Genomic DNA, 26867 nt, shown 5'->3' with positions numbered 1-26867 from the left:
AGAATGGTGAGTAGCTAGCTGTGCATTGGGCCACGGTATTACAACCAAATGTTTCGGACGGCAAAATTGCGTCCTGGTTTGTGTGGTATGACTCACTGTGCATTGCATGTCATGTCAGAGAGTGTACGATAAAATGACCGTCAGCTTGTTGGTATGAGAGTGATAGCCAGATATTGTCTTGTGGCTTGTACCAGAGACTCTGAGAATGTCCTCCACAATTTGCGAAAAGAAAGCTTTTACACAGTCACTCAGGATGACATGAGGACCACCTTCACGCAAGGTCAATGCTGGAAGCATAACAGAAGCCACGTCAGAACAGGACGCTTAAGTCACGCAGGTCATTTCAGCGTAACGTGTCAAGTGGTCGATAGCTGTCACTATCTATGAATGGCCATTGGGAGTCGTGGAAAAGCACTATACAAATCAATGCCGACTCTTTCGATTAGTGCCAACGGACATGAAAGGGGTTTAAGCTCTCCACTTTGAGGTGATGTCAGAAGGTTTCGGCCCTGACCAAGGTTCCAGGAAACGACGTACTTTGCGACGCTGGATGACGGACCAGGCCAGTAGTTGTGACCTTTGTATCGGTCGGACGTTTTCTCAAAATCCAAGTGACAAGCAGTATGTCGTCATAATAGGCCTTAGGATATAGGCTCGAAGAGAGCGAGGCAGAATGGGCACGCAGCATTGACCATCTGGGTGATAGACGTGACGGTCTATCATCCAGATTGTCGACGATGCCAAGGTGTACACTGGAGTCCAAGGCTTCGATTTGCTCTCATTGAATCAAGGCTTCGATGGGCGTCCGTCCAAGCCTTGATTTCATGGTAATGAACACCATTACTGAGCTTGAATTGCCTCAGCTGTAGGTGAAGTTGAGCATAAAGTAGTCGCGAATTCCTCTGAAGTTGATCTATCATATGACTACAGTAAGCGTCAGCAAGTTGGTGCGTTATGATGAAAAGTGGTCGTTAGGAGGGACCTTTTAAATGGCAGCGAAGGACAAAAAAGATGCAGAATGACCATCCGAGCATTCGTCGCTGGAGTTAGTAGAGGGACAAGTGGACAGCGCCATAGAAAGTGGGCAGCGACAAACTGCATGTGTAGCCTGGTGCTTTTGAATGAGAAGCATTTCTTAAAAATCTTGAACGACTTAGAGCATATCTATCTATCTATCTATCTATCTATCTATCTATCTATCTATCTATCTATCTATCTATCTATCTATCTATCTATCTATCTATCTATCTATCTATCTATCTATCTATCTATCTATCTATCTATCTGTCTGTCTGTCTGTCTGTCTGTCTGTCTGTCTGTCTGTCTGTCTGTCTGTCTGTCTGTCTGTCTGTCTGTCTGTCTATCTATCTATCTATCTATCTATCTATCTATCTATCTATCTATCTATCTATCTATCTATCTATCTATCTATCTATCTATCTATCTATCTATCTATCTATCTATCTATCTATCTATCTATCTATCTATCTATCTATCTATCTAGCTGCTTTTGTAGGGGTGGTCACCTCCTTAGTTTGGCGTGAACAAAAATTAGCATGGAAAAGTAGGTTGGTTTTACGAATATGGCGCACTAGTCAAGATATGAATAATGCAACTATCCTGTCACGCACACCGTGAAACACGTTTCACCAGACAGTGACACATACCCATGGGCGGGTATGTGCCGCTGATATGGGGGTATGTGCTTCAGGGGTTTAACATTTAGTATCTACCCAGGAACGATGAAAACACACATGGACAATTTTGACGCGCGAGCGTTAAGAAACACCCGACACTGGTAGCGTCGACCCAACAAATGCAAAAAATAAATGTCAGCTTCCCAGCTGGAATCAAGCCAAAGCATTCTGCGTGGCAATGAAGAATTTTGCCACAGAGCTACTCAAGGTATCAGAACTACTTATAAAGATGATAGTTCTTCTTAGAGACATTCAACGCAAAAATTTTGGTCTGTCTGTAAATTTGTCTGTTTGTCCACTCTAACGATACCCTAAACGGCACGAAACCATACTACAAACGGCCGACTCCATACGGAGCGCCCACAAATATCGCTCAAGAATCATCGTTGATACTTGTCAATAGTCTGTATGGATGTCTTTTTACTAGAAGAGGCATACATAAGTGATTCTAAGGATGTAGCCCTTATCACGCTGCGCTGATGATGCAACGCTTGCATGAAAAGGCAAGTGTTTCCAACGCTTTGCTACGAGGACATGGTGGTGACACCTACCCGTCGCATTGCGTTCTACACCTTATCACCTCCGAGACGGGCGCGCACGCCACGCGTTTTGTTTTCCAAGATAACTGCCAGATAGCACTCATGTCTCACGTGTCACGTGACTTGATGCGCCCGCTCACCTCCGCTGCACGCTGATTGATTGGTATGTGGGGTTTAACGTCCCAAACCACTATATGATTATGAGAGACGCCGCGGTGCCGTAGTTGAGGGATCCGGAAATTTCGACCACTTGAGGTTCTCTAACGTGCACCCGAATCGGTGTGCACGAGCCTACAAAATTTCCGCCTCTTTTGGAAATGCAGCCGCCGCAGCCGGAATTCAATCCCGCGACCTGCGGGTCAGCAGCCCAGTACCTTAGCCACTAGACCACCACGGCGGGGCTCCGCTGCACGCTCGAGGCACTTCAACGCAGCGCCTCCAGAACACCATTCACCGATGTTTTTGCACAGAACATAAAATAAACGTTCTGTTCACTCTCTCCAGACGCAAGACTATTGTCTTTCGAGGACATTGGCAGTGTAACATGCAGATACGGGGATAATTTTTTATATGGACGCTAACCTTCGTGAAACGCCAATAGTGGTTGCAGTGCTGCCTGCCCAATTTTATAAACATTACATATGTTCTCCTTGATACAGGCGGCACGCCGGCTTAACGTCAATTGTGGTTAGTTGCCACGCGCTGAAGTTGATTTATGTAGCAGAGTCTAGGGCCACCATTCTCGCGAGCATATACGCTTTACATCACCTTTTGGTGTTGTATATACGCATGTTCCAGTTCGCATCGTTGCGCAAGTGCAAACAACTGGTTATATAAACATCTGTACCTTTTCAACATCTGTCTGTGCATGCAACATTTGTAAATATAGTATCATTTCATTGCATGCCGCTCAATAAAAAAAAAGTCACAGTTTTCTGAAAAGGCAAGCAACGAAAGCGATAGCAGAAAATTAGGAGGTCACGCTCAGAATGACAATCAGATCGAAACGTGCCCCGCATTCCTGACGCACAAATGAAACCCGAAACATACTCACAGGTTCAGATGCACGCTAATAAGCGTCTCAGTTGGTACTTTGCTGTGTCTAAAAAGCACTCCCTTTTCGCAAACGGACGCTGTGCAACGGTTGCAGCGACCTTTCTGTGCCCCTAACTGCAACAGAATGATTCCAGTGGAAACCGAACGCCAGTCAAGGCGTAAGATCCTCCCCACCGGGAGTTAAGGTCTAGTGAGAGATTGTCCAATCACCTCCTCTCTGCGGACCGAAATACGCGTGAGAGATGAAAGCCACCGCACGCGCATTGCGACATCCTGCTGATAATGCTGAAAACGCGATAGGTCCCCCTCGAGATGCCCACCAGCAGAGCTAAGTGGTAGAGATATATAGCTTTCCGTTAAAACTTTGACGGAGGCGCCCCTCGGAAGCTCAGTGGTTAACGCCTCGCATTCGCGACACGAAGGTGCCATGTTCTATTCCGGTCTTTGAAGTCTTTTTTTTCTGGATTTTTTTTCTTTTCCTGCACCTTCATATATACATATATATATATATATATATATATATATATATATATATATATATATATATATATATATATATATATATATATATATATAAGGGAAAGAAGTGTATACCTAAGGGCTCGTTTTTCCGTGTTTTGACACAGAAAATAATACCAAGGAATGCATAAGAGGAAGTTATTAGAACGAATGTAATGTAAATAAGAAGAAACGTGGGTGAAAAAATAACCTACGGTGAGCAGGAAACGAACCTACGACCTTCGAATAACGCGTTCGAGGCTCTAACCACTGAGCCATCACGGCGGCCTTCCCCATCCACTTTTTTTGGATTTTTATATGAGAATTTATACGTGGGAGTGTCAGTCAGCGCCATCTGTAGCCTAGCGGTGAATGTGAAATACTCTTCTCTCAACCTGTGTGTCGTCACGTAGCACGTGAACGTAATACGAGCGGGCAGCTGACCAATAGTCCCTCGTACACAACCTAACGGCTCCAAGTCTGCCAGTACGAGACCTTCGTTGATGAATAAGGGAAAGAAGTGTATACCTCAGGGCTCGTTTTTCCGTGTTTTGATACAATATTATTGATATCTAACAGAAAATAATGCCAACGAATCTGTAGGGAATTTATTAAAACGAATGTAATGTAAATAAGAAGAAACGTGGGTGAAAAATTAACCTACCATAGCAGGAAATGAACCTACGCCCTTCGAATAACGCGTTCGATTCTCTCAGCACTGAGCTATCAAGGTGGCATTCCCCATCCTCTCTTTTCACGATAAGCTACCGTTTTTTCACGGTAGGCTACCTTTTCACCCACTTTTCTTCTTATTTACATTACATTCGTTCTAATAACTTCTCCTAGACATTCCTTGGCGTTATTGTCTGTTGGATCTCATTTATCAATATATATATATATTATATATATATATATATATATATATATATATATATATATATATATAGTTATTGTCTGTTGGATCTCATTTATCGATATATATATATATATATATATATATATATATATATATATATATATATATATATATATATATATATATATATATATATATATACGGTGCATGATATCAACTTCCACGCTGAAGAACGCTGGCGGCGAAATCCAGTCGCGAGCGTTCTTATAATTGCTATCGAAATAAAAAATTGCAACACCGTCACCTTCCTTTCGAATGCTTCGCATAACGCCAATTTGCAGGTACGTGAGATCGGCCGATTTTTTTTACCTCATTTGAAAATAATAGTGAAGTCATAATGTTGAACATGTTTAATACATCGACCAAGGCGTCTTCAGTGTAGAAAGCCAACATAAGGCATGGTGGCCTGTAAAGATGGTAAAACGATGGCCATGCATGTCAGGTAGAAACGTCTGCACTGACCACATGCCAGCTATACATTCCTATTCTGTGATGGTGTAATTTTTGTTGGTGTTCGTCAGGACATGGCTTGGACACGCAATGACCCTTTCACGCGATAACTTATCGCACTGCTGGGAAATACCACGGATGCCGTGACTACTTGCGTCAGTATGCAGGATTGTGAGTACTGTTTCATCGAAATGGCGAAGTACTGGTTTTGATGTAAAGGTGATTTTCACGTGGCTAAACTCTCATTTGCGGTTGGCAGACAGTCAAAGTGAACAACGAAACCGAGTAATAAGTGCAAAGGTGCCGCTATTGAGTCTGCATCTCGTAGGAATTGGTTGAAGTATTAAGCCTAGCAAAAAAAAAACTGCGTACGTTTTTGGGCCTTTTGGGACGAGGAAAGTGAAAGTGAAGAACGGCTGAAACCTTATCGGGAGCAGAGCAAATACCGGCCTTACTCGCAATGTGGCCCAAGACCTTCATTTAGCGAAACGCCACTTTCAGTGTTCAACTGAAAGCTAGCGCTAACAAGGCACGTGAGTACTTCATCTAAACGGTGGAGGTGTTAGGAGAACGTTGGCGAGAAAACAACAATGTCGTCCAAATAGCACAGGTAAGTCTTCCACTTCAGGCTGCGCACAACGGTGTTAATCTTGCGTTTCAATGTTGCAGGTGCATGGCGAAGGCTGAAGGGCGTTACACTGAACCTTTAAAGTCCACCAAGAGTTGAGAACACCATTTTTTGTTATCGCCCTCATGCATCCGTATCTGCCACTATACTAAAGGCAGATCGAGACTCGAGAACTACTGGGCCCCCTGTAGCGAATCCAAGGTATCGTTCATACATGACTCAAGGTATACATTCTTTAGCGTTGTCTTGTTTAGCGCCTATTAATCCATGCAGAGCCGCACAGAACGATATTTTTTTTAACCAGGACGACAGGTGATGACCAAGGACTAGAAGAAGGGCGCATGATCTTCCATCTCTACATGTCGTTAATGTTTATTTGATGACCTACCACTAGGTGACAAATACGTGATATGGTCTAGAACGAACGATGAACGTACGTCGGTCTCGATCTGATTTGTGTCGACGCACGCCCGTCCCAATACAACAGAATGAATGTCAAATGAAACTTCGTGCTTCTTCATCAAGGCAATCAGGTTTCGTGCCTGTGAAGGGGTCTTGTCGAATGTGATGGTAGCTTTGAGGGCGGAGATGAATTAGGAAAGTTCAACAAAGGAATCTTCAGAGGAAGCCTAATGAAGGGTAACCACAGAGAGAAGCTACGACGTAGGGACGTAAGCCAACGTTATGCCCTTCAGAAACACTTTTTTCGGATGTCGGGTTCGTTGCGCAAACGGATGCGAAGCCATTGTTGAAACGGACGAGCCCTTACGCGAAGGCTTTCACTCTGGTGACACGGCATATCACCAGAAGGATAGCCGTTGCACGAGCACATCACCCCGGCAAGTGACATAGGACAAAATTGTAACGATTAGCTGGTAGCGCAGATGTAGCTCTGTGTCTTCTGCAGCAAAAACAATTTTGTGCGTCATCTGCGTGAAGCGATTAGCCGGTATTGTTCATATGAGGAATGCGTTGCCGGCAGCAGATAGAGGCGGACACCGTTAAATGAAAGCCCCACCCAAATATGAGCTGTTTCGCACTGAAAGTAAGCACTTATAAGTTTATATGATGCAGAATTCAATAAATGTAGACCCTAACAGTGCCTGGAGGATATTTTAGAAATAGGCCTAATGAAGCTGTTCTTCGTAAAGCTGCGTAGTTTAGTTTTCCGGGAGACGGTCGGCCAACAAAGAGGTTGGTTGAAGTGGCGACGAAGATCGATGTAGAAGCGAAAGTGAGTGATGCCGATTACCACGATAGCGAGGAGCCACTTCGGGCATTGATGGTGGAGAGACAATGCGAGCGCGAAGCGTAGCGGAAGGGGAGCGCTGGAAAGTAGCCCCAGTGGCAAAGGCGTCCCGTTCGTAAGTGTCAAACTCATGACGCTCCTCTTGCTGGAATTTGCGACAGACTCCGCAATGTGTTCACGATATCCGCAGTAGTAGCATGTAGGTCTCGTCGGCCGCTGTGGTGGCTAGTAAGATTGGTTGTGCGCGTTATGAGTCATGGAAGCTAGGTGTGCTGGCGTCGTTGGTGCATAGTAAGGCTGATTGTGTGCACCGAGAGCTAGCATTGCTAGGTTGGCTGGCGTTGGCGTTGGTATCATCAATGAAATGATGGCCAATGTGTGTGGGGAGACTTGCGCACAAGATAGTGGGGCCTTAGGAACGAGACAGTCTGTGTACGCTGCACCAGTGATAGCCGCGAAATCCTTAATGATGTCACGCAAATTGGTACCGCAGGTATATAAAGGAAACGAGCGTACTGAATTGCCGAGTGACTGCAGTTCCTCTCGTATGATTGTGCGGTGTCAGGGATGGTAGCAGGAGGGGTGCCCAGCTACAGCCGTGTGAATTTGAGCTCATTCAGGCGCTGACACGTTGTTACAATGTCAGAAACGGTAGTGGGGCCCACTACGACCGATGCATTGAAGGCAACAGACCCGATGCCTTTGAGAAGATGACGCACTTTGTCTGGCTTGTTCATGGATGTGTTCGCGCGTCAACAGAGCGAGAGAAAATCCTCAATTTACGAGGTATAAGGCTCGCGGAGTTTTTTGCGGGTATGAAGTGTCGTATTTGCCAGGCTGGGTCAAACTGCTGGAGTACCAAAGACTTGTCGGTGATGCTCTATAAAACAGTTCCAGTCGGCGAAGTCGATCTGGTGGTTAGAAGCCAAGAATTCGCCACGCTGGTAAGATAGAAGGAGACGTGGTGGTTCGCTGCACTTATTATGCCATATTGGTGTAGCCAATCGCCGACGTCCACATTGCGAAGTGCAGCGAATAGAAGAGGTTTGCAATAGGGCCCACTGGCTATCGAAGAGTGAGGATCTGCGGCAATCGTAGCCAGAGTGGTAGATGAAGTGGTGCCCGAGGGTGCGTCCTGCAGCATGCTGATCAAGAAGTGGCCCAAATGACCACCTGAGCGAAGGTTCAAGGGAAATGCAAGAGTTGAGGAGGGGCAGTGAATGGACGAGCAACATCCCTCACTTGCGCAGTGCTTTACACGCCTTTATTAAGCCTGGAAGACGTGACGAAACCAGTAACATCTGCGGCACAGACCAGACTGATGAGATCTTCCCGCAAACAATGAAGAGGAAGAACACCATGCGATGATTATGTAGAGGTGATAAAGAAGTGTCCGATAAGTGCCCAAAATAATTTTTTTCTCCGTCCTTACTTCTGCAGTGTCTTGACTTGTGTGAACATGGCACGTATCTATAGTCAGATACGTACACTGTCGAGTTGAAACACAGAAGGCCAGGCTCAGTCAAGCTGCAGTAAGACAGCTTTTCTCCGCAAACCCCTTTTTTTTTCTTGATGAGAAGAAATAAAGTTGTGATTTGATTTGATCATCTGGTAAGTGCTTGAAGGTCTGGAATGGAAATCTCTACGATCACAAGTGCAAAGGTACCAAAGTGAACATGAAAGAGGTGACAATTTCAAGTACTTGAGAAAGCTCCTTGTCGATCAGGGATACTGGAAGAAGAAAGCAGCAAGCAAACTGGCTCGAGCAACAAGGCTAAAAGCAAAGCTTCGAAGAGTACGCCAACGTAAAAAACGAACATTCTCGACAAGACCAGTGTACAACTGAAACAAATGAATTCTGAAATTGATTAAGGTGCACTTTTGAGAAAAATACACAAGCTCCCACCAAAACAGAAAAAAAGCTATACTGCAGTGTTTTGTAAAATTTTGGGTTGGTGGATGCTGTAATCGTTGGTGGATATGGTGGAAGTAATAGTAAATACGGTGGAAATATTAGTGGATATGGTGAAAACTGTAGTGGGCATAATGGCTGATGACAGCGAGAGTGGAAAAATTGATGACAGATGGTGGTGGTGGTGGCGAGCCAATGGTGGTGACGGTGGAAAATGCCGGCTGATGACGGCTAGAGTGGAAAAAAAATGGTGGCAGATGGTGGTGGTGGTAGTGGTGAGCCAACGGTGGTGACAGTGGAAAATGCCGGCTCATGATGGTCAGGCAAAACGAGTTTGGTGGAAGGCTTGGTGAACATGGTGTATGACGGCGGCGTGACGCAAGCTTGATGGATGGGGGTGGCATGATAAAAAAGCATATGACCGTATGTAAAATCACTTAATTGTAGTGTTTCATTCATGAGTGCGCCGAGATATATGTTTACGATCAAAAGAAACCAACGCTGCTCATTACGTTTCTAAGTATGTTTTTTTTTATTCTTGTGGTGTCAACAACGCTTCAATTTTTGTGAAGTGTGGAAAATACGGCCTTGAGTATGTTTACATTTCGCGCACGTACTTACATCAGTTTGACATCCATGATGTGTTTCTTTGTGTTGATGTTTAGAACACTGGAGGTGTCACTGTGAACAGTGACAATAAATGTTTTACATCGGCACGCAGTTGTCGAGAAATAAATGAGCTCCAGTTAGCAATTGACCATTTTAATGTTAGAGCAGAACACAGCGGTCACTTGATGTAGCCACTCTAGAAACGCAACTGAGGCAATTCTTGAAGACTATATTGCTTGAGCCGTACATTTAAGTTAACAAAGTGCGTGCGTATATGCACAGACTTTCAATTTCGACATGCGTCGAGATGAGCCCCAACGAATTTGATTTTCACCCTTCTGTTCTACCACCGTGAATTCCACCAAAAATTAGTCCTACCGACCGAGCATGTACAAGTGTTATCGGTACTTTTGGGTTTCAGAATACACAATTTTGACAAATAAAAATGACAATACAGCACAGCTGTGGCATCATTTACTCTAAATGAAGCATTTTTTGTTGTGTAAAATGTCTGCTCAAGAAGCGACAAACATCGATGCGGCGCGCTTGCAGCACTTTCACCAAATGTATTCCTCCCCTCACCGACAGCCGCTGATCGCACTCGCCGGCACTTCACTGATTCTTACGCGGGAACACAGACTCGTGAGTTTCAATGCTTATTGAACCATTATCATAGCATATATATTATATTATGGTTTCCCGAGCACTGCATACGTTTTGGCCAAGCCGTTATGTAGTTGTTCCTAACGACAGAGCAAGAGCAATGCGCTGGCATGACTGTGCTGTGCGTTGCGCGATAAACATCACAATCAATGGTGTGGACGTATCTATTGAATGTGCATAGAAGTGTCATAAAGCCTGAATAGATAACGCCCTTTGGAAAAAGCGAGAAAAAGATATTCAACTTGGCAGTAACCACCGATAAACTCTATAGGGAGCTTGCATGAACGGCGGTGACGCTATGCGCTCTGGGCAGGTAGCCATGTTTTTTTGTCAGAGGCGGTAAAAATTGCAGCAGCACAGTCGTGTTTGCAAACGTTGCGTAGCTTGCAGGCGTGATCGAGTGCGAGTGCGACGCAAATTTAGCTCCAAGAAAAATCGTGCACGGTGCCAGCCTAACCGGAAGACTACACCGCAACGCTGTGCCAGGAAGACCTCTAGCGGTACAAAGAGACGAGAATTTGCTTCGAGTGTACCCAAATACGCTTCGCGCGGGCGACTGTGTACGCAACGTGCACTTGTGGCTGCGCGTCGACAGCTCCGATATTCATGAATTTCTCGTTCCGAGGACGAGTTTGATTCCCCGAGAGTTGTTGAAGTCAAAAAAGGCAATAAAAGGCCACAACATTGTGACGAGTGGCTGGTTGTGGGAGTCGTGAATGAAAAAATTCACTGCCGATAGCGTGATCGTCGTGACTCAAGTAAGAGGTGGTAAATCACTTGATTTTGCCGTGAAGCTAATGTTTCTTTTTGTTCAGGTTAAACTTCCAGTGTGTTAACAAGCCCCTGTCGACGTCTTGTTCATGGTCAAGAGTGATGGCTAGGTCCTTGCTGTGCACTGCACATGCATGACCGGGAACAGCGAAGCCTGCTCACATCGCACTGCGCTGTTATTTGACGTGGAGTACGACACATGCACGTGCATGAGACAAGCGCTCCTCAAATAAACACGTCTTGCTCAAGGGATGACGACCACTGTGTCGACGGCGACATCTTCACCCACGGCTCCCGTACCTGGCCACTCTACGCACACTTGTTACCCTTGAGGGCCTTTCTGGGCTTCATCTGCTCCCGGGTTTTCAAATGCGTTCTCCGAAAAAAAATTCATGAATATCAGAGCTGTCGACGCGCCGCCACAAGTCCACGTCGCTTACACAGTCACCCGCACGAAGCGTGAATGGGTCACTCGGAGCGAATTCTCGTCTCTTCTTTGTACCGCTCGAGGTCTTTCTTTCACAGCGTTGCGCTGTAGTCTTGCGGTCAGGCTGATATCGTGCACGACACTTCTTGAAGATAAATTTGCGTCGCGATCACATTTGATCACGCCTGCAAGCTACGCTAACGCTCGCAAACATGAGGGCACTGCTGCATTCCTCGGCTGCCTCTGACGAAAAAATGGCTGACTACCCCAGTCCATAGCGTCGCCGCCGTTCATGCGAGCTCCCTATACCTGCTCCTTAGTTCACTGAGTTCTATTTTTCTTCTTGTGGTTGAAAGTGTAACAAAAACATAGCACTGTTGCCACTATCGCAGTGGGAATCATTACAGGCAGCAGTTGTTCATATTTATCAAATGTGCAAATTTTAGTAGCAGGTGCATATCCCGTCCATCTCGAGTAAGTGACCAACAGAACGGAATTTAAACAGTGGGTTTGTTAGTTGACTACTTCTTTAACACTACAGTCGCCATTTGTCGGCGTGGCGCAGTGGTTAACGGGTTTGGTTAGAAATTTGAAGGTTACAGGTTCGATTCCGTGCTGTCGCACCTTTTTTCACGGGTGCTTTCTACATTGTTCTTTATACAATCAATTTTATTATTTATTTAGTAAGAGCTTGTCATGGTGGTTCTGACGCTGCTTTGCGCTGCAGCATTGCTGGCTTGAGTGCGCCATTCACCATACGTCACCATACACCCTGTGCCACAAACCTTTCCAGCGCCATAATCCACCAAAATGGTGGATGGTGGAATACACCATTCCTATGGTGGACGTTTTTTCAATAGGGTATGAAGCTACTTCCTACCGTGGCATGGGCTAAGCCCCAGACCGACGTCAGAGTGTGTCATCATTGTGCACAAAAAGGGGCCGCGGCATTGCGAGCATCTGCGTTGGGAGAACATTCGTGTGTTCCCCAGTCCTACATGCCTTAAAGCAGTCCTGATAAAGTACTAAATATTCATTGGTTTCGCAAGTGAGACCTTCCGGCATTTTCAAAACGACTGCTAATAATAAGACACTTTGAGTACCATGGTCGGCTGATCATTGACGAAATGAAACTAGCAGAAAAATTTCATGTTCAGCGGGGAAGCGGAATGGTCGGATTTGCGGAACTTGGTTCTTTCACTCCCGAGCTGCCATAGAATCATGATCTTGTGACAATGTTCCAGCCCTTTTCAGGTTTCTGGCACCACATTTCGGTAGAATTTGCGCCTGAAGGCGATGTGAAAGCTTCACTGTTTTTCAAAATTGTTTCGGAAGCAGCTGTCTTGGCAAGAATGCTTGCCTCAGGGTAGACAATATGGCATCGGAGCATTTGGAACCATGCAATGTGGCATCCATTTGGCATATATGGTTCCATATCACCAGTTATCAAACTTTCAGCTCCTCAGCCAAATGTTGTCCAGAAGCGGCTTCTTTGAGTGTGTATGTCTGACGTTCCACAGTTAACAATAATGATTGTTGAGGTGTAACGTTCCTAAACCACTATAGGATTTTGAGAGGTTCCATAATGGAGTGCTCCGGTAATTTCGATCACCTGGGCTTCTTTAAGGTGCACCTATATCAAAAGCATGGGTCTCAACAAGTTTTACCACTCTCAAAAATGCGGCCGGCATGGCTGGGATTTGATCCCGCGACTTACGGGTCAGCAGCCGAGTACCTAAGCCACTTAACCATCATGATGGGTGTCTTTTCACACCTAGTTAAATGGATTAGAATTGGCTTTGTCGAAAATTGGCTATAAAGCACCAGATGGGCATGCTGATATTCTGCTAGTCAAGATAGCTCATGACTTGGGCAAGTGTGCTACAATATTGAAAGCTGTGCCGAAGATTACGAAGGCGTACTTGAATATCAACAATTGTGAAGAAATAAAACCTACCTATGCTATTGGTATTTGGAGTCTAAAGGGTATACGCGAAATTTTATTACACACGGAGTTAATATCAAAGTAATTTTCTTGTAGAGAAGCGACAGAACAATATTTTCACTTAATGGAAAAGCTCATTGTCATAATGATTGGAAGACTGAACATAACGGTGCATAAAAATTCTGAATGGAAACAGTACTGCGAGATGCTCTAGCATAGTTAAACTGTCGGAAAGCCTGCAAACCAAGACAGGCTTTTTGTTTGGTATTACTGCAGAAAGTGCAAGACTAGGTATGCAAGGCACTCGTGAATTTTTGACAAACCTCTCAGAGAAGGTGCAGTTCGAATATTTGTTGACTTCACGCGTAAGGTTGGACGCCTCTGAATTGATAATCGGAATAATTCCTCAATTTTCTCGGTGAAAAGATTATGCGACATACATCCAGTTCGTTATTGCCTTAACTTCCATAATTTAGTCAAGACACCAGACAGAGCAACTGCCCAGTGGATGCACTTACGTTATTGTTTTACGCATTTTGTGTTGCATTTCATTCTTGCCTTTTCGGAGGTTACTGAAAGCCAGACTCTTTTCCATCGCTGTCGTCCAATAAGCCCTCTCCGCCAACCTGTCTCTTGCCTTGATGCTCCTTATTGCCATATCGCCCACACTGCCAGCCCTCTAATTTCTGGTGAGCCTGGTAGTTTGTTTCTTCTATTTTGTGTCCACGCTCTCTCTATAAAAATACCTGAAACATTTTTGTGCCCATCTACTCTCCTTGATTTTCCTAAGACTCTCTTGAAATGTCATCTTGCTCTGAGCTTCCCTTATTTTAAAAGCTCATTTCATTTCATTTCATTTTATTACCTTAAAGGTCCCCAGGGGAGATTACATAAGGGGTGGGGTTACAAAAAACGTACAAAAAAGCCATGAATTAGTTTGAAAAATGGCTTGTGACGCTATGCATAAATGTTGATGGACAGGTGATTGCTGCAATATGGTGGGGGAGGTCATTTTAGTCTTTTGCTGCACGAAGAAAAAATGAGGCAGCAAAAATGACGGTGTGGGAACGTTGACGGGCAACTTGAAAGACATGGCCAATGTGATATGACCTGCGAAATGGGGGGGAAATGTAAGGTTCGATTGCAAGTGGACTGTGAAAAAGTTTATGAAACAAGCAAAGGGTGGCAATGCGGCGGCGGGAAGATAGAGGGGACAGGCCAATTTCTTCTTTTAAAGATGACACGCTAACGTGATAGGCATATGAGGAATGAATGAATCTAGTAGCACGGGTTTGAAGTGATTCGAGTGCAGTAATGAGATACGCGTGTTGTGGGCTCCAAATTGACGATGCATATTCAAGCTTGCTTCTTACGAGGGACTGATATGCTAATAATTTTACATGGCGGGGTGCGTTGCGCAGATGACGTTTTAGGAAGCCGAGAGTACGATTAGCAGCTGCGATGATAGTCCGGATGTGCTCAGCCCAAGTTAGGTCACTGCACAAAGTTAGGCCAAGGTATTTGTAGGATTGCACAAGTTGAACAGGAGTGTTAGAGATTACGTAGGAAGTGGTGGGCGGGTTATGGCGACGCTGAAACGACACAAGTTTACATTTGTTAGGATAAAGTTCCATTTGCCACCGTTCACACCAACGCTGCACTTGGTTAATGTCACTTCGGAGGCTAATTTTATCAGATGCATTCGTTACTGTGGGAGCTTGCTCTCTGTAGTATACAAGCTATTTACAAAGGTAATTGCTAACAGAGTAAAGAAAACATTAGAATTCAATCAACCAAAGGAACAAGCAAGATTTCGAACAGGCTACTTAACAATTGACCACATTAATACTATCAATCAGGTAATAGAGAAATGCTCAGAGTATAACCAACCACTATACATAGCCTTCATAGATTACGAGAAGGCGTTTGATTCAGTAGAAATATCAGCCGTCATGCAAACACTGCGGAATCAGGGCGTAGCTGAAGTATATATAAACATTCTGGAAGAAATCTACAGGGGTCAACTGCTACCATAGTGCTTCATAAAGAAAGCAACAGAATACCAATCAAGAAGGGTGTAAGGCAGGGGGACACAATTTCCCCAATGCTATTTACCGCGTGCTTACAGGAGGTTTTCAGAAGCCTAGAATGGGAACAGTTAGGGATAAGAGTCAATGGAGAATACCTCAGTAACGTGCGCTTCGCCGATGACATTGCATTGCTGAGTAACTCGGGGGACGAATTGCAACTCATGATTACGGAGTTAGACAAGGAGAGCAGAAAGGTGGGTCTTAAAATTAATCTGCAGAAAACGAAAGTAATGTACAACAACCTCGGCAAGGAGCAGCACTTCGAGATAGGTAATAGTGCGCTTGATGTTGTAAAAGACTATGCCTACTTAGGGCAGGTAATAACCGCAGAGCCGAACCATGAGATTGAAGTAACTAGAAGAATAAGAATGGGGTGGAGCACATTCGACAAGCACTCTCAAATTATGACAGGTAGATTGCCACTATCCCTCAAGAGGAAGGTATATAACAGCTGTATCTTGCCGGTACTTAGCTACGGAGCAGAAACCTGGAGACTTACAAAGAGGGTTCAGCTTAAATTCAGGACGACGCAGCGAGCAATGGAAAGAAAAATGGTAGGTGTAACCTTAAGAGACAAGAAGAAAGCAGAGTGGATTAGGGAACAAACGGGGGTTAAAGATATCATAGCTGAAATCAAGAAGAAGAAATGAACATGGGCCGGGCATGTAGCACGTAGACAGGATAACCGCTGAACACTAAGGGTTGAAGAATAACACTTTCGCCATAATCGGAAAACTTTCGCTGAGCAGTAGACAGTACCTTTAACGATGTAGGAGGGTTCGTTTTGAACTAGGAGTTTGGGTCAAATCTGAGTGCTTGAGGCAATTGCTTGCTTGCACTTCATCCACCAATTGCAACATGGAGTATATAAAAAAAAACTGTGCGGACGTTCTTACAGTCAATTTTCTTGTGAGGCATAAAATAGCGTAGTAATACACAAAGCTGCCGTTTTAACCAATTCCGGCAATTATCTTGTTGCACTTAGGAACCATGTCTGGCAGATACGCGTTCTTTTTGTCATTCCACCGCCTGTCTCTAGAACCTCCTGACCCAAGTGGTTGAAGGTACCAAGGCTGAATTACTTTAGTGCTTGATAACAAATACTTTGTGACAAAAAGTAATTTAAAAATACAAACCCTCTCCTTTCCCCAGTCATCGCACCCGAAGTTCAAGGCGTCACTCAAATGAGGCCTTTTTTTTATCTTTGCTGCCCTCAACTTTAGCCCTCTCAAGGTTAACATTGTAATAATCGCGTCCAATAAACCCAGGATAACCAGAATATCACGGATCGGATCGGTACTGTTCTTACGCTGGTGTTTTTTCTTTTCCACTCCTATTAACATTAATATTGCGATCTTGAAACCCACAGACCCCGATCTGGGACTTGCCAGTTAGCAGCTGTCAAATGCAAATTAGAAGACATATGACACCTGAAAACTGAATACAACTTTATTGAAGACCCTTAAGTAGCGCTGTTCTACATACTGGGAAAAATGAAACCATGAGTACCTCAAAAAATAACTCAATTTCTCACCACAATGATGAACGAGGTCACATTTGCCGGTAAACGCTATTATTAAAACCACTGTGCCCCAGAAATGTGCGAATGTAGCACCATATTGTTGAGCTTAAGTGGAGTAATGGAGTGGAGCTTAAGTGGAGCTTAAATGGAGTTAAGTGGACTCTCCCCGCAAAATGTTGAAGGTGAAAAATTGGCCCCGCATCGGCATGTTTCACTGCAAATGTCATCAAAAGACGAAACTTTTGCGTGTGGGGAGAGTGAACAAAAATTTATTTGATTTCTGTGCGAGAAAATCTGTAAATTGTATTCTGGAAGTGCTGCATTGGAGAGTCTCGGTCCGCGCAGCGAAGGCGAACGAGTGCATCGAGGCACGTTAGACACGAGCGCCATCTGAGAGTTATCGTCGAAAACGAAGAAAGGCGTGCGCGCCCAAGGAGAAAGATGCGCGCCTGTCTCGGAGGCGATCAGGTGCAGAACGCAAAGCGACGGGCAAGTGCCACCACCATGTCGTCCTAGGAAAGCGTTGGAAACACTCGCCTTTTTGAGCATCGCGTTATACTGTGGCCGCAGCGTGATAAACGCTACGGTCCTTAGAATAACTTATGTGTGCCTTCTCTGGTGTATAAACAGCACATACAAAATATCTACGTGTTGTTATTGTGTCTCAGATATGCACAATGATTCATTTTATAGATGATAGTTTTCTTGGGGACCTTCGACAGAAAAATTTTGGTGTGTCGGTCTGTCTGTCTGTACATTTGTCTGTGTGACACCTAACGATACCTCAAACGGCACCAAACGGCACCACATCAGGAGCGCCCACCAATATTGCTCAAGGTTTAGTGTTCAAAGTTGTGCGATTGTCAATTAAAAAGCAAATATTGCGCATATCTGAGGCACCATAACAACATGTGTATGTTTTGTATGTCTGCCTTTATACTTTAAGAGCCACACACAAGTAACTCAAAGGACTGTAGCGTTTAACGCACTGCGCTAACAGTGCAACGCGATGCTCAAGAAGGTGTTTCCAACGCTTTGCTACAACGGCACGGTGGTGGCACCTGCCCATCGCTTTGCATTCTACACTTTATCACCTCCGTGACTGGCGCGCATCTTTCTACGCAGTCGCACTCGCCTTCGTTTTCGAAGATAACTGCCAGATGGCGCTCGTGTATAACATGCCTAGATGCGCTTGTTCGCGTTCGTTACACACTCGAGGCACTCTAACGCAGCGCCTTCAGAATGCCATTCACTAATTTTTTTTTGCATAGAACATCAAATGAACGTTTTGTTCACTCTCTTCAAACGCAATTTAATTGACAATTGCACACGCATGAACGCTGAAATTCGAGCAATATTGATGGGTGCTGCAGATGGGGTTGGCTGTTTATGGTATCGTTTGGTGCCTTTTGGGGTATGGTTACCACGGAAAAACAGACAAATTCACAAACAGACAGACAGACAGACAGACAGACAGGCAGACAGACAGACAGACAGACAGACAGGGAGTTAAATTTTGGCGTCGAAGGTCCCCAAGAACGACTATCGTCTTTGAAAAAAGTCACAGCTTTGCCGCAAAGGCGAAGCAATGAACGCGACAGCAACAATTTGAAAGATCACGCGCAGAATGGAAAGCAGATCGATTGTGCCTTGCGTTTCTCGCGCACAAAATATGCTCGGAACGTACTCGCAGGTATGGATGCACGCAAATATGTGTCTCATTTGTTACTTCACTGAATCTGAAAAGCACGCGCTTTGCTCGAACGGAGCCTGCAATGATTGGAGTGACTTTTGTGCGCCCGTTAACTACAGAAGAATAGTTCCACGTAAAGCCCGATGCCAGCAAAGGCGTACGATCCTCCCCACCTCGCCACCGTGAGAAAAGGGCGTGCGAGGGAGCGTTCCCCTTCTCTAAGCCGGGCAAAGTACACGTAGGAGATTAGAGCTGGCGCCGCTGTGAGATGTGGTGACGTGCGCTCATTGCGCCATCTTTCTGACAATGCCGAAAACACAGCAGCGGTAAATGGTAGATATAAATAGCTTGCCGTTTGAACGGTGAAGTACGTTCTCCGGAGTGGCTCAGTGGTTGACGCCTCGCTGTCACGACGGGAAGGTTCCCCGTTCGATTCCGCGCGCGGATAGCTTTTTTCCTGTTTTTTTCTTTCTTGTGTTTATATATATATAAATACGTATACATATACGATGCATGACATCGACGCCGACGCCGGCGGCAAAATTCAGCCAAAAGTGTCCATATAAGTGCTATCGCAATAATATTCGCTTCAGAACTAGTTGAGTCTGCCCGAACAAATGGGGTGACAAGGACTGAAGAGGTTGCCTTCTTTTACATTACTGCAAGAGCGCGAAATAACCCTCAGTTGCATCATAATGTTTTGTCCACTTCTCACCTTTGCATCAATTCCACCGACAGCGTGCTGGTACATGCCGGGCATACCGTACGTTCCTTGCGGGTCGAAGAGGTCGTATCTCGCCGCGACGGCATAAGTTGGGTTGTACGGTGGCGTGCAGTTGCAGACTGAGAGTGGGTCATTCTTGTAGTCATTGTACCTGCACATGATATATGGGGGAAGGTGGCAATGAAGAGTGGGCGTTCTATTCTTCGTAATAATATTCTGCAGAGTTCATAGCGAAAAAAAAAGAAATCAATTCACATCAGTAAGCTCTTGATAAATTTAGTTCCGAGTAGATAAAACTGAACGCATTATCGCTCAGTCGAACGAAGCTGACCATTGAGACAAGCGACCTACGGGTGGCGAAGTAGAATCTGCGAAACGCTTTTTTCACAATATGGAGCTGTGCCCATGCCTCTGAAACGCAATGGTTTAGGTGGTACGCATACAGCGCATCCAAGCACAAAGATCACAAGGACACAGATACGGTTCTGTGGTACTGAAAGCCATGACGCATGACCTATCAAGCACAGACCGCGTATGATTGTTCTTCAAGCACTAGTAAACTATTTATTATTAAGGGATTCATTATTGCCTTTCAAGCCCAAGGCACGGGAGGTGGACTATTAGGGGTAACACCAATAATCTTAAATGCTCCTTACTTCAGACTGTGTGCGTCTTTACGGCAAGAGCCTTTTATTACTCCTTATCCAAGAAGCTACTTGAAGGAACCACCGTATCGTAAAGCTTTCTTCAATATTCCTTTGCAAAGGGTAAAGCGCAAGGGTTCTTGATAAAGACTTGCTTTCAAATAGGAACAGATGATATATTTTAGCTTTTCAAAATAACGTTCACAATGTTTTTTCAAAGTATACGTAGACGTACAGCTTGTAGAGCTTGTACAGCTATATCTGTTTATTCAAAATCATTTCTTGTTTGGACGGCATAACGAAGGAGCTCAGTGCTTTCATTGGTGTATTTGTGCTTGCAGTTACGGGGGAGGGAGTAATAAAATATTTTAAAGCACTGAAGACTTAGGTGAGATTGATTTAAAAAGTCAAGCAGTGTTAAGATTAATTTCTCAATTAGGTGGAATTGCGTACCAGTCCTTTGTTATGTTTCCATTCAAAACAAAGGCATGTCTATCAGATCAAGCCCTTGTAGTGTGAATTGTTTCTACAAAAACAAGACAGCCCTAAAGCAGATGTTTTTAGGAATATAGTTTCTGAGAGTCTTCACTTATTTAGATGATTTCTTAGCAGTCTCAAAATGTTGTGCCTCAGGGTTGCATTCTAACTGATGGTCCCAGTATTTGGAAAACTTCAATTCTCAATGGACTTAGTAAACTTGCCAATGGGGCTATTTCCAGGCTTCCTTTTCCAACGCTATCAAGCAGTCCTGCTGCCACCAAGGCAGCGGTAGCTTTTGCGCTCAGTTCAAGCTACTGCAGCATGATGCATTACTCATTGTAGCGGCTATTATGAATCAGCAGAAAAGGAAGGCGGTACAACAGAGAGCTAACATCAACTGAAACCGCGTGGTGCAAAGGAACCAGAGGGTCATTATGATACCATGTAAGGAGTAAGCTGCCCATTGACCTAAATATGACTGCGGGTTGGGGTAAGTCATTTTTTGTCTTACCAACACAATATTCGTTTTTATTTGCTGTTTTTGTAAGGTAGAGAGTTTCTACATTAAAACGGGCACCACTGGGATATGTGAACCACCGCAAGGGATTCGTGACATGCACGTAGGGTTTGTTGTACAGAATCCCCTTGAGCTGTGGTGCTGACAAACGTCGCAATTTTGAATTCGAAAACTTGCAACGTTAAAAAGAGAAAGAAGGATTTCCTGGGCTTACATTGTAGCGCGTGTGGCTGCCCCTGTGGATTCGCTCGAACGTGATTTCCTCCTACTTGGACGGACACACTCAGGTCATTGTGGAAGCAACATTGACGGCATGTGAGGAGGGCGAGGAACTATCATTAGCGTTATATCAAGATAATTGAAAACAGTAGCGCAAATAGCGCACGGACGGCGGCAGATCGAGACAGGACGTAGTGACGAGCAACGTGTGTGCAGCAAAAATCATCACGAGCGTTTGTGTGTTTTCCCGAAGAAGTTGCCTATTCTATGCCGCTTTCATAAGCTCATGAGTATGTGGGTCAGACAGACAGCTTCATGAATGACCGCTTGCGCGAGCAGACGTGCAGTGTCGAACAACTCGTCATATTTTGCCGCCACTCCGCACATTGTGCACACAGTGGCTGCAAGCCTTTGTTCAACCATGCTCATTAGCTGGCCAAAAGTTCTGACCAGCTCACAGGGAGAATGATTGAAGCGACAGAGATGAAATTTAGAGCCCCGTAGGGCTCCTCTCTAACCTGTTAACCAGAAAAAGAAAATCAATTTTTGTCGCGTCACCTATGTTCTTTATTTCTCGGGTAGGTTGCTTTGTGCACTCTTTCTGTGTTGTGTGTCATGTGTATTATATGTTAGAAGACCCAGAGTCAGGCCAGTTAGTGGTACATAATGTAAGCTTTTTGCGCGCTACAATAAATAAATATCGACGAAGAAAGAACAGTATGGGAGAACACAAGTGCGAAATGATAAGTGTTAATTGTTACAGAAACATGACACAGCAAATACGCGCAAAAAAAGGGGGCTGAGAAAAAACGGAACGAACAGAAACGAACACTCACAAATACGCGAGAACTACATCAAAGGAGAGCTATCCTTAATCTGGTGCCCACGGTCTCGAGGTCTGCTGCTTCTTTACTTGAAAGACTAACAGTTCCGATTCTTTACGTCTAGTGAAGGGGCGCTAACACAGCTGTCAACACCAGCACGGTGCATTGCGAAGACTTCGAAGATTGCTTTCTTTTAATTATGTCATTGTGAAACAATTGTGGTGCTATCGAACTGCGGAAGACATTGACACATGTTGCAATGGTTAGCTATGTTTTCGGGGTGAGTGATCTGCTGGCAATTATAGTTGCGCTCGCGCTGACGAGTATCGGTGCACTTTCCGGTTTGACCGGGATGATGAATACATTTTACCTTCATTGACGACATCCAAAAAAGGAGCATTGTGTACGCATGTATGCTTAGAAGTTTCCACAAATCAACGGCACATGTCCTCGCAAAAATACAATGAACCAATTTACCAGATTAGGAAAAAAGTATTTCCCGGTTGTGTCTTCATGGCAACTTTGGCTGAGAAGCTGTTAAAAAGATTGTGGACTATTTTATTTATGTTATTTGTACACACTGCAGGCCCTAACCGGGCCCATGCAGGAGTGGATACATAGAGGTAACGGGAGGCATAATAACGCTCTACAAAAAGAAAAGAAAGAAAGTATTGATACACATAGGATAATTCATGATTCACATGTATAACATTTTTAGAAAAATCAATCTCTTCTAGACAGTTGACAAAAGATTCCAGCCTAGAACAATGCACAGCATTCACTGGCCGGAATGTCATTCCAAAAACTAATGGCCATTGGGAATGAAGAATACTTATGTGTATTGACACGGCTAGCAGGTTGAAAGATGACCATATTAAGGTTTGTCCTGAGTGAGTGTTTAAATGGGTCCTGTAAGTACAGATTGCGTGGTATCTTAAAATGACCGTGATAGAGTAAGTATAGGAGCTTTAACCTAGAAATGATTCTTCGTTTGGGAAGTGGCTGAAGATTCGCTATATTATATAGGTCAGTGACGCTTGAAGGCCACGAAACATTAGAGTAGATGAACCGTGCAGCTAATTTCAAAATGCCTTCGATTTTGTCTATTAGGTGTTGTTGGTGGGGACTCCATATTATGTCGGCATATTCTAAGGCAAGGCGAATAAGAGTCTTGTATGAATTTAGTTTGACTTGGGCCGAAGCATTTCGCAACCTTCTTCTAAGAAAGAATAGCTTCCCTAGTGCTTTTTTGCAGACAATGTCGATATGAGGTTCCCAACTTAAGTTTGCTGAAAGCGTGACACCAATGTATTTCACCTGATCACTTTTAGGGAGTTCAATATTTTCTAAAGTGTACGAAAAAATAAGCAGATTCTTTTAATAGTGAATGTGAGACATTTGGTTTTAGATGCGTTCAGTCTTATGCCCCATTTCTGCACCAAGCGCAAATATTTTTTAGAGAGTTATTCAAGCCGATTTGGTCCTCTGAATGTCTTAGAACTGTATACACGACACAATAATCTGCGAAAAGCCGCATCTGGATTGGTGACTGGATACAAAATTGGATATCATTGATATCAATAATAAATAGTAGAGGCGCGGTAACCCTGCGGTACTCCCGATTACACATGTAGGCTATCGAACATATCCGTGCTTACGGCTACACGTTGTGTTTTGTTCATTAAGAAGCTGGAAATCCACGAGATTAAGGTGTCATGAATACCAAAAGCATGTAGTTTTGTGATTAAATCTTCATGTGGTACCACGTCAAACGCCTTTGAAAAGTCTAATAATATGGCATCAACCTGACTGTTGGTATTAACTGCGTTGGAGAGGTCATTAGTTATTTCGGCCAGCTGTGTTAGTGTTGACAACCCAGATCTAAACCATGTTGTTGATTTTAAATAAGGTTTTTCCTTTCTAGATTACTGATAATAGATTTAAAAATTATGTGTTCAGTCACCTTACAACACGTGGTTGGTAATGATACAGGTCTATAGTTGCTTGGTTCAAATTTAGAGCCAGATTTTAGTACTGGAAATATTTTTGCCCTGCGCCAGTCATCAAGAATACTCGAGGTATCCAAAGACACTTTAAATATTGTAAGTAAATATTTTGAAATACAGGCAGCATATCGCTTCAAGAATTATTAGAGATAGAGTCGGGACCAGTGGACTTCCTTAGGTCAAGGTTATTTAATAAATGTAATATTCCTTCTTCACTTTAAATTTTTTTCTATAAGCTGCTGAAACAGATAGGCCGCCAGTGGCTGTTGTGAAGCAGTGTGTGTGAAAACTGACTGGAAATAGTTGTTGAGCTGATTCGCAATGTCTTTAGTTCAGTCAGTGTTCAATCCCCACTTTTGATTTGAGCAATGGTTGGTCTATCGCCCCGCCGCGATGGTCTAGTGGCTAAGGTACTCGGCTGCTGACCCGCAGGTCGCGGGTTCAAATCCCGGCTGCGGCGGCTGCATTTCCGATGGAGGCGGAAATGTTGTAGGCCCGTGTGCTCAGATTTGGGTGCACGTTAAAGAACCCCAGGAGGTCGAAATTTCCGGAGCCCTCCACTACGACGTCTCTCATAATCATATGGTGGTTTTGGGACGTTAAACCCCACATATCAATCAATCAATGGCTGGTCTATCTTCTGTCAAGTAGCGCCAAAACTTTTGAGGGCCATACTTCATAAAACTTGTTACACCGTAAAATCGTGATTTCGTTTCACGTACTTTATCACGCAGAGTGCCAACGATACCAACGATTTCGTTTTTATCTCCCTTTGTGCGACGTCGCTGTTTCAGTTTTTGTTTCAGCTGAATTATGTCTCGTGTTAGCCATAGGTAATCTTTGTGGACTATAGTGATAAGATAAAGGATGAGAAAAAAAGTTAAACAGGCCTTTGTGTTGCCATATAGTCATAACGTGGCGGCGGCTGCATTTCCGATTAAGGACCGTGTGCTCAGATTTGGGTGCACGTTAAAGAACCCCAGGTGGCCGAACATTTCTGTAGCCCTCCACTGCGGCGTCTCTGATAATCATATGGTGGTTTTGAGACGTTCAACCTCACAAATATAGCATCATTAATCATAACGTGTTCCATAAAATAAAGAAAATGGCGAAAAGGTTCGTCCTTGCCGTAGTTTCACGGCTTCTAACAGGCTTATTTCACTATATTAGAACGTCAACAATCACTAACGGCGGCCTGGCAATTTGCGCTGTGTGAAACATTCGGAAAACGTTATTGCATGCGAAAAAAGAACGTCTTCATTGTGTACCAATTTCTTGTGGAATAAAGTATACTGGACAAACCGGAAGGTGCATCTACACTCGACTGCGCGAGCCCAGCGTAACTGCAAACAGATTATTCACCCTTAAAACATAGCTATACTCACTGCAAAAGGTGTCAATTACATTCGAAGTTTCATAGTGCCAGGGTTGTTTCACAATGCGATAATTCAAAAGAAAGAGCAATGATCTAACCATTCGCAATGCACCGTGCTAGCATCGACAGCTATGTTTGCGCTCCTTCGCTATCGCTACAGAAGCGGAAGTGTCATTCGTTCGGGGCAGGAAGACAACAGACCTCCAGATACGTGAGCGCCTGATCGTGATAGCTTTCTCTTGATGTAGTTCTTGCGCATGTGTCGCTGTTTTTTTCTGATCAGTCTTTTTTCACCCGCTTTCTTTGCGTGCAAATGTTGCGTCATAACTATGTAAAAAGAAAAAAAAACTTGTCAGTTTGCACTTGTGTCTTCCCGTATAGTTTTTTCATCGTAGAATTAATTTCATTGTAGCAGACAAAAGCTTTCACCACATATATATTTGCAATTACGTAAGATGAACTACTGCTTATGATATCTCCCGCACATCTTGAGTAAGATATCATTTCTTTGAAAAGCAAGTGCCGATTCTGAACTCGAAAGTTGCGGCTGATACCGCACGCAAAAGTTAATTTTCGAGAAGCACACGACAGTGAATTTAAGAGGCCTGCGTGGAAGCATAGCCCCGACACCAACGAGGCGAAAATGAACCAGCCATGTGAGAGTCGAAGTGAAACTGAAAATTGCTAGCGAAATCGACACACGCTCATTCTACCGTTAGTTGTGGCACACATAGCGCGTCCAACACTTAGCGGCAATTGTGTGTATCGAAGCAGGTAAAAGCGACACGTCAGAATGTTCGTTGACATCGCTGTCAATGTCATTAGTGAAATTGCCTCGCAATGTATACTGTTCGGCCTTCTCGGTGAGCAACTGCCACTGCTTTTACTTATATGTCAGTGCCATTATTTTGTGCTCACAGAAAGTCTTAGCAGATGTATTGTCTTTTTAAAATATTTCCTTAATTATAGATTCTTTTGCAGTTCACTGAACTGGCACTTATGTGCAGGCTCACAAATCAAAACATCAATGATGATATATGAGTCTTAACGCCTCAAAACCACCATATGATTATGAGAGAGAGCGCAGTAGAGGGCTCCAAAAATTTCGACCACATGGGGTTCTTTAACGTGCACCCAAATCTGAGCGCGCAGGCCTACAGCATTTTTGTCTCCAGCAAAAATGCAGCTGCTGAAACGGAGATTTGATTCCGCGACTTCCGGGCCAGCAGCTCGATCATATCAACTAGACCACCGCGTCGGGGTAATCAAAAGATCATGACTTCAATGTTGCTGATAAAGAAAAAGCGGTCAACAGGGGTTTCCGAAGCACACATGTGGTTGCATATAGCTGCAAAGACAAGAAAGAAAATGCACTGTTCTTGTGCCGCAAACATCGGCTGTCCACAATGACAC

General features: G+C 44.2%; 1 protein-coding gene across 1 annotated transcript in view; it reads right to left on the bottom strand.

Moving 5' to 3' along the window:
* Nucleotides 1–26867, bottom strand: part of LOC119160895 (putative phospholipase B-like 2) — a 78973-nt gene that overhangs the window by 14679 nt on the left and 37427 nt on the right. The window contains exon 7 of the mRNA XM_037413165.2: nucleotides 19381–19540. Within this exon, the coding sequence (XP_037269062.2) occupies nucleotides 19381–19540 (160 nt within the window). The remainder of the gene's footprint in view (nucleotides 1–19380; nucleotides 19541–26867) is intronic.

The sequence above is a fragment of the Rhipicephalus microplus genome, chromosome X (assembly GCF_043290135.1).
Source record: "Rhipicephalus microplus isolate Deutch F79 chromosome X, USDA_Rmic, whole genome shotgun sequence".
NCBI classification, from domain to species: Eukaryota; Metazoa; Arthropoda; class Arachnida; order Ixodida; family Ixodidae; genus Rhipicephalus; species Rhipicephalus microplus.
This window is presented reverse-complemented; position numbering and strand designations above follow the sequence as displayed.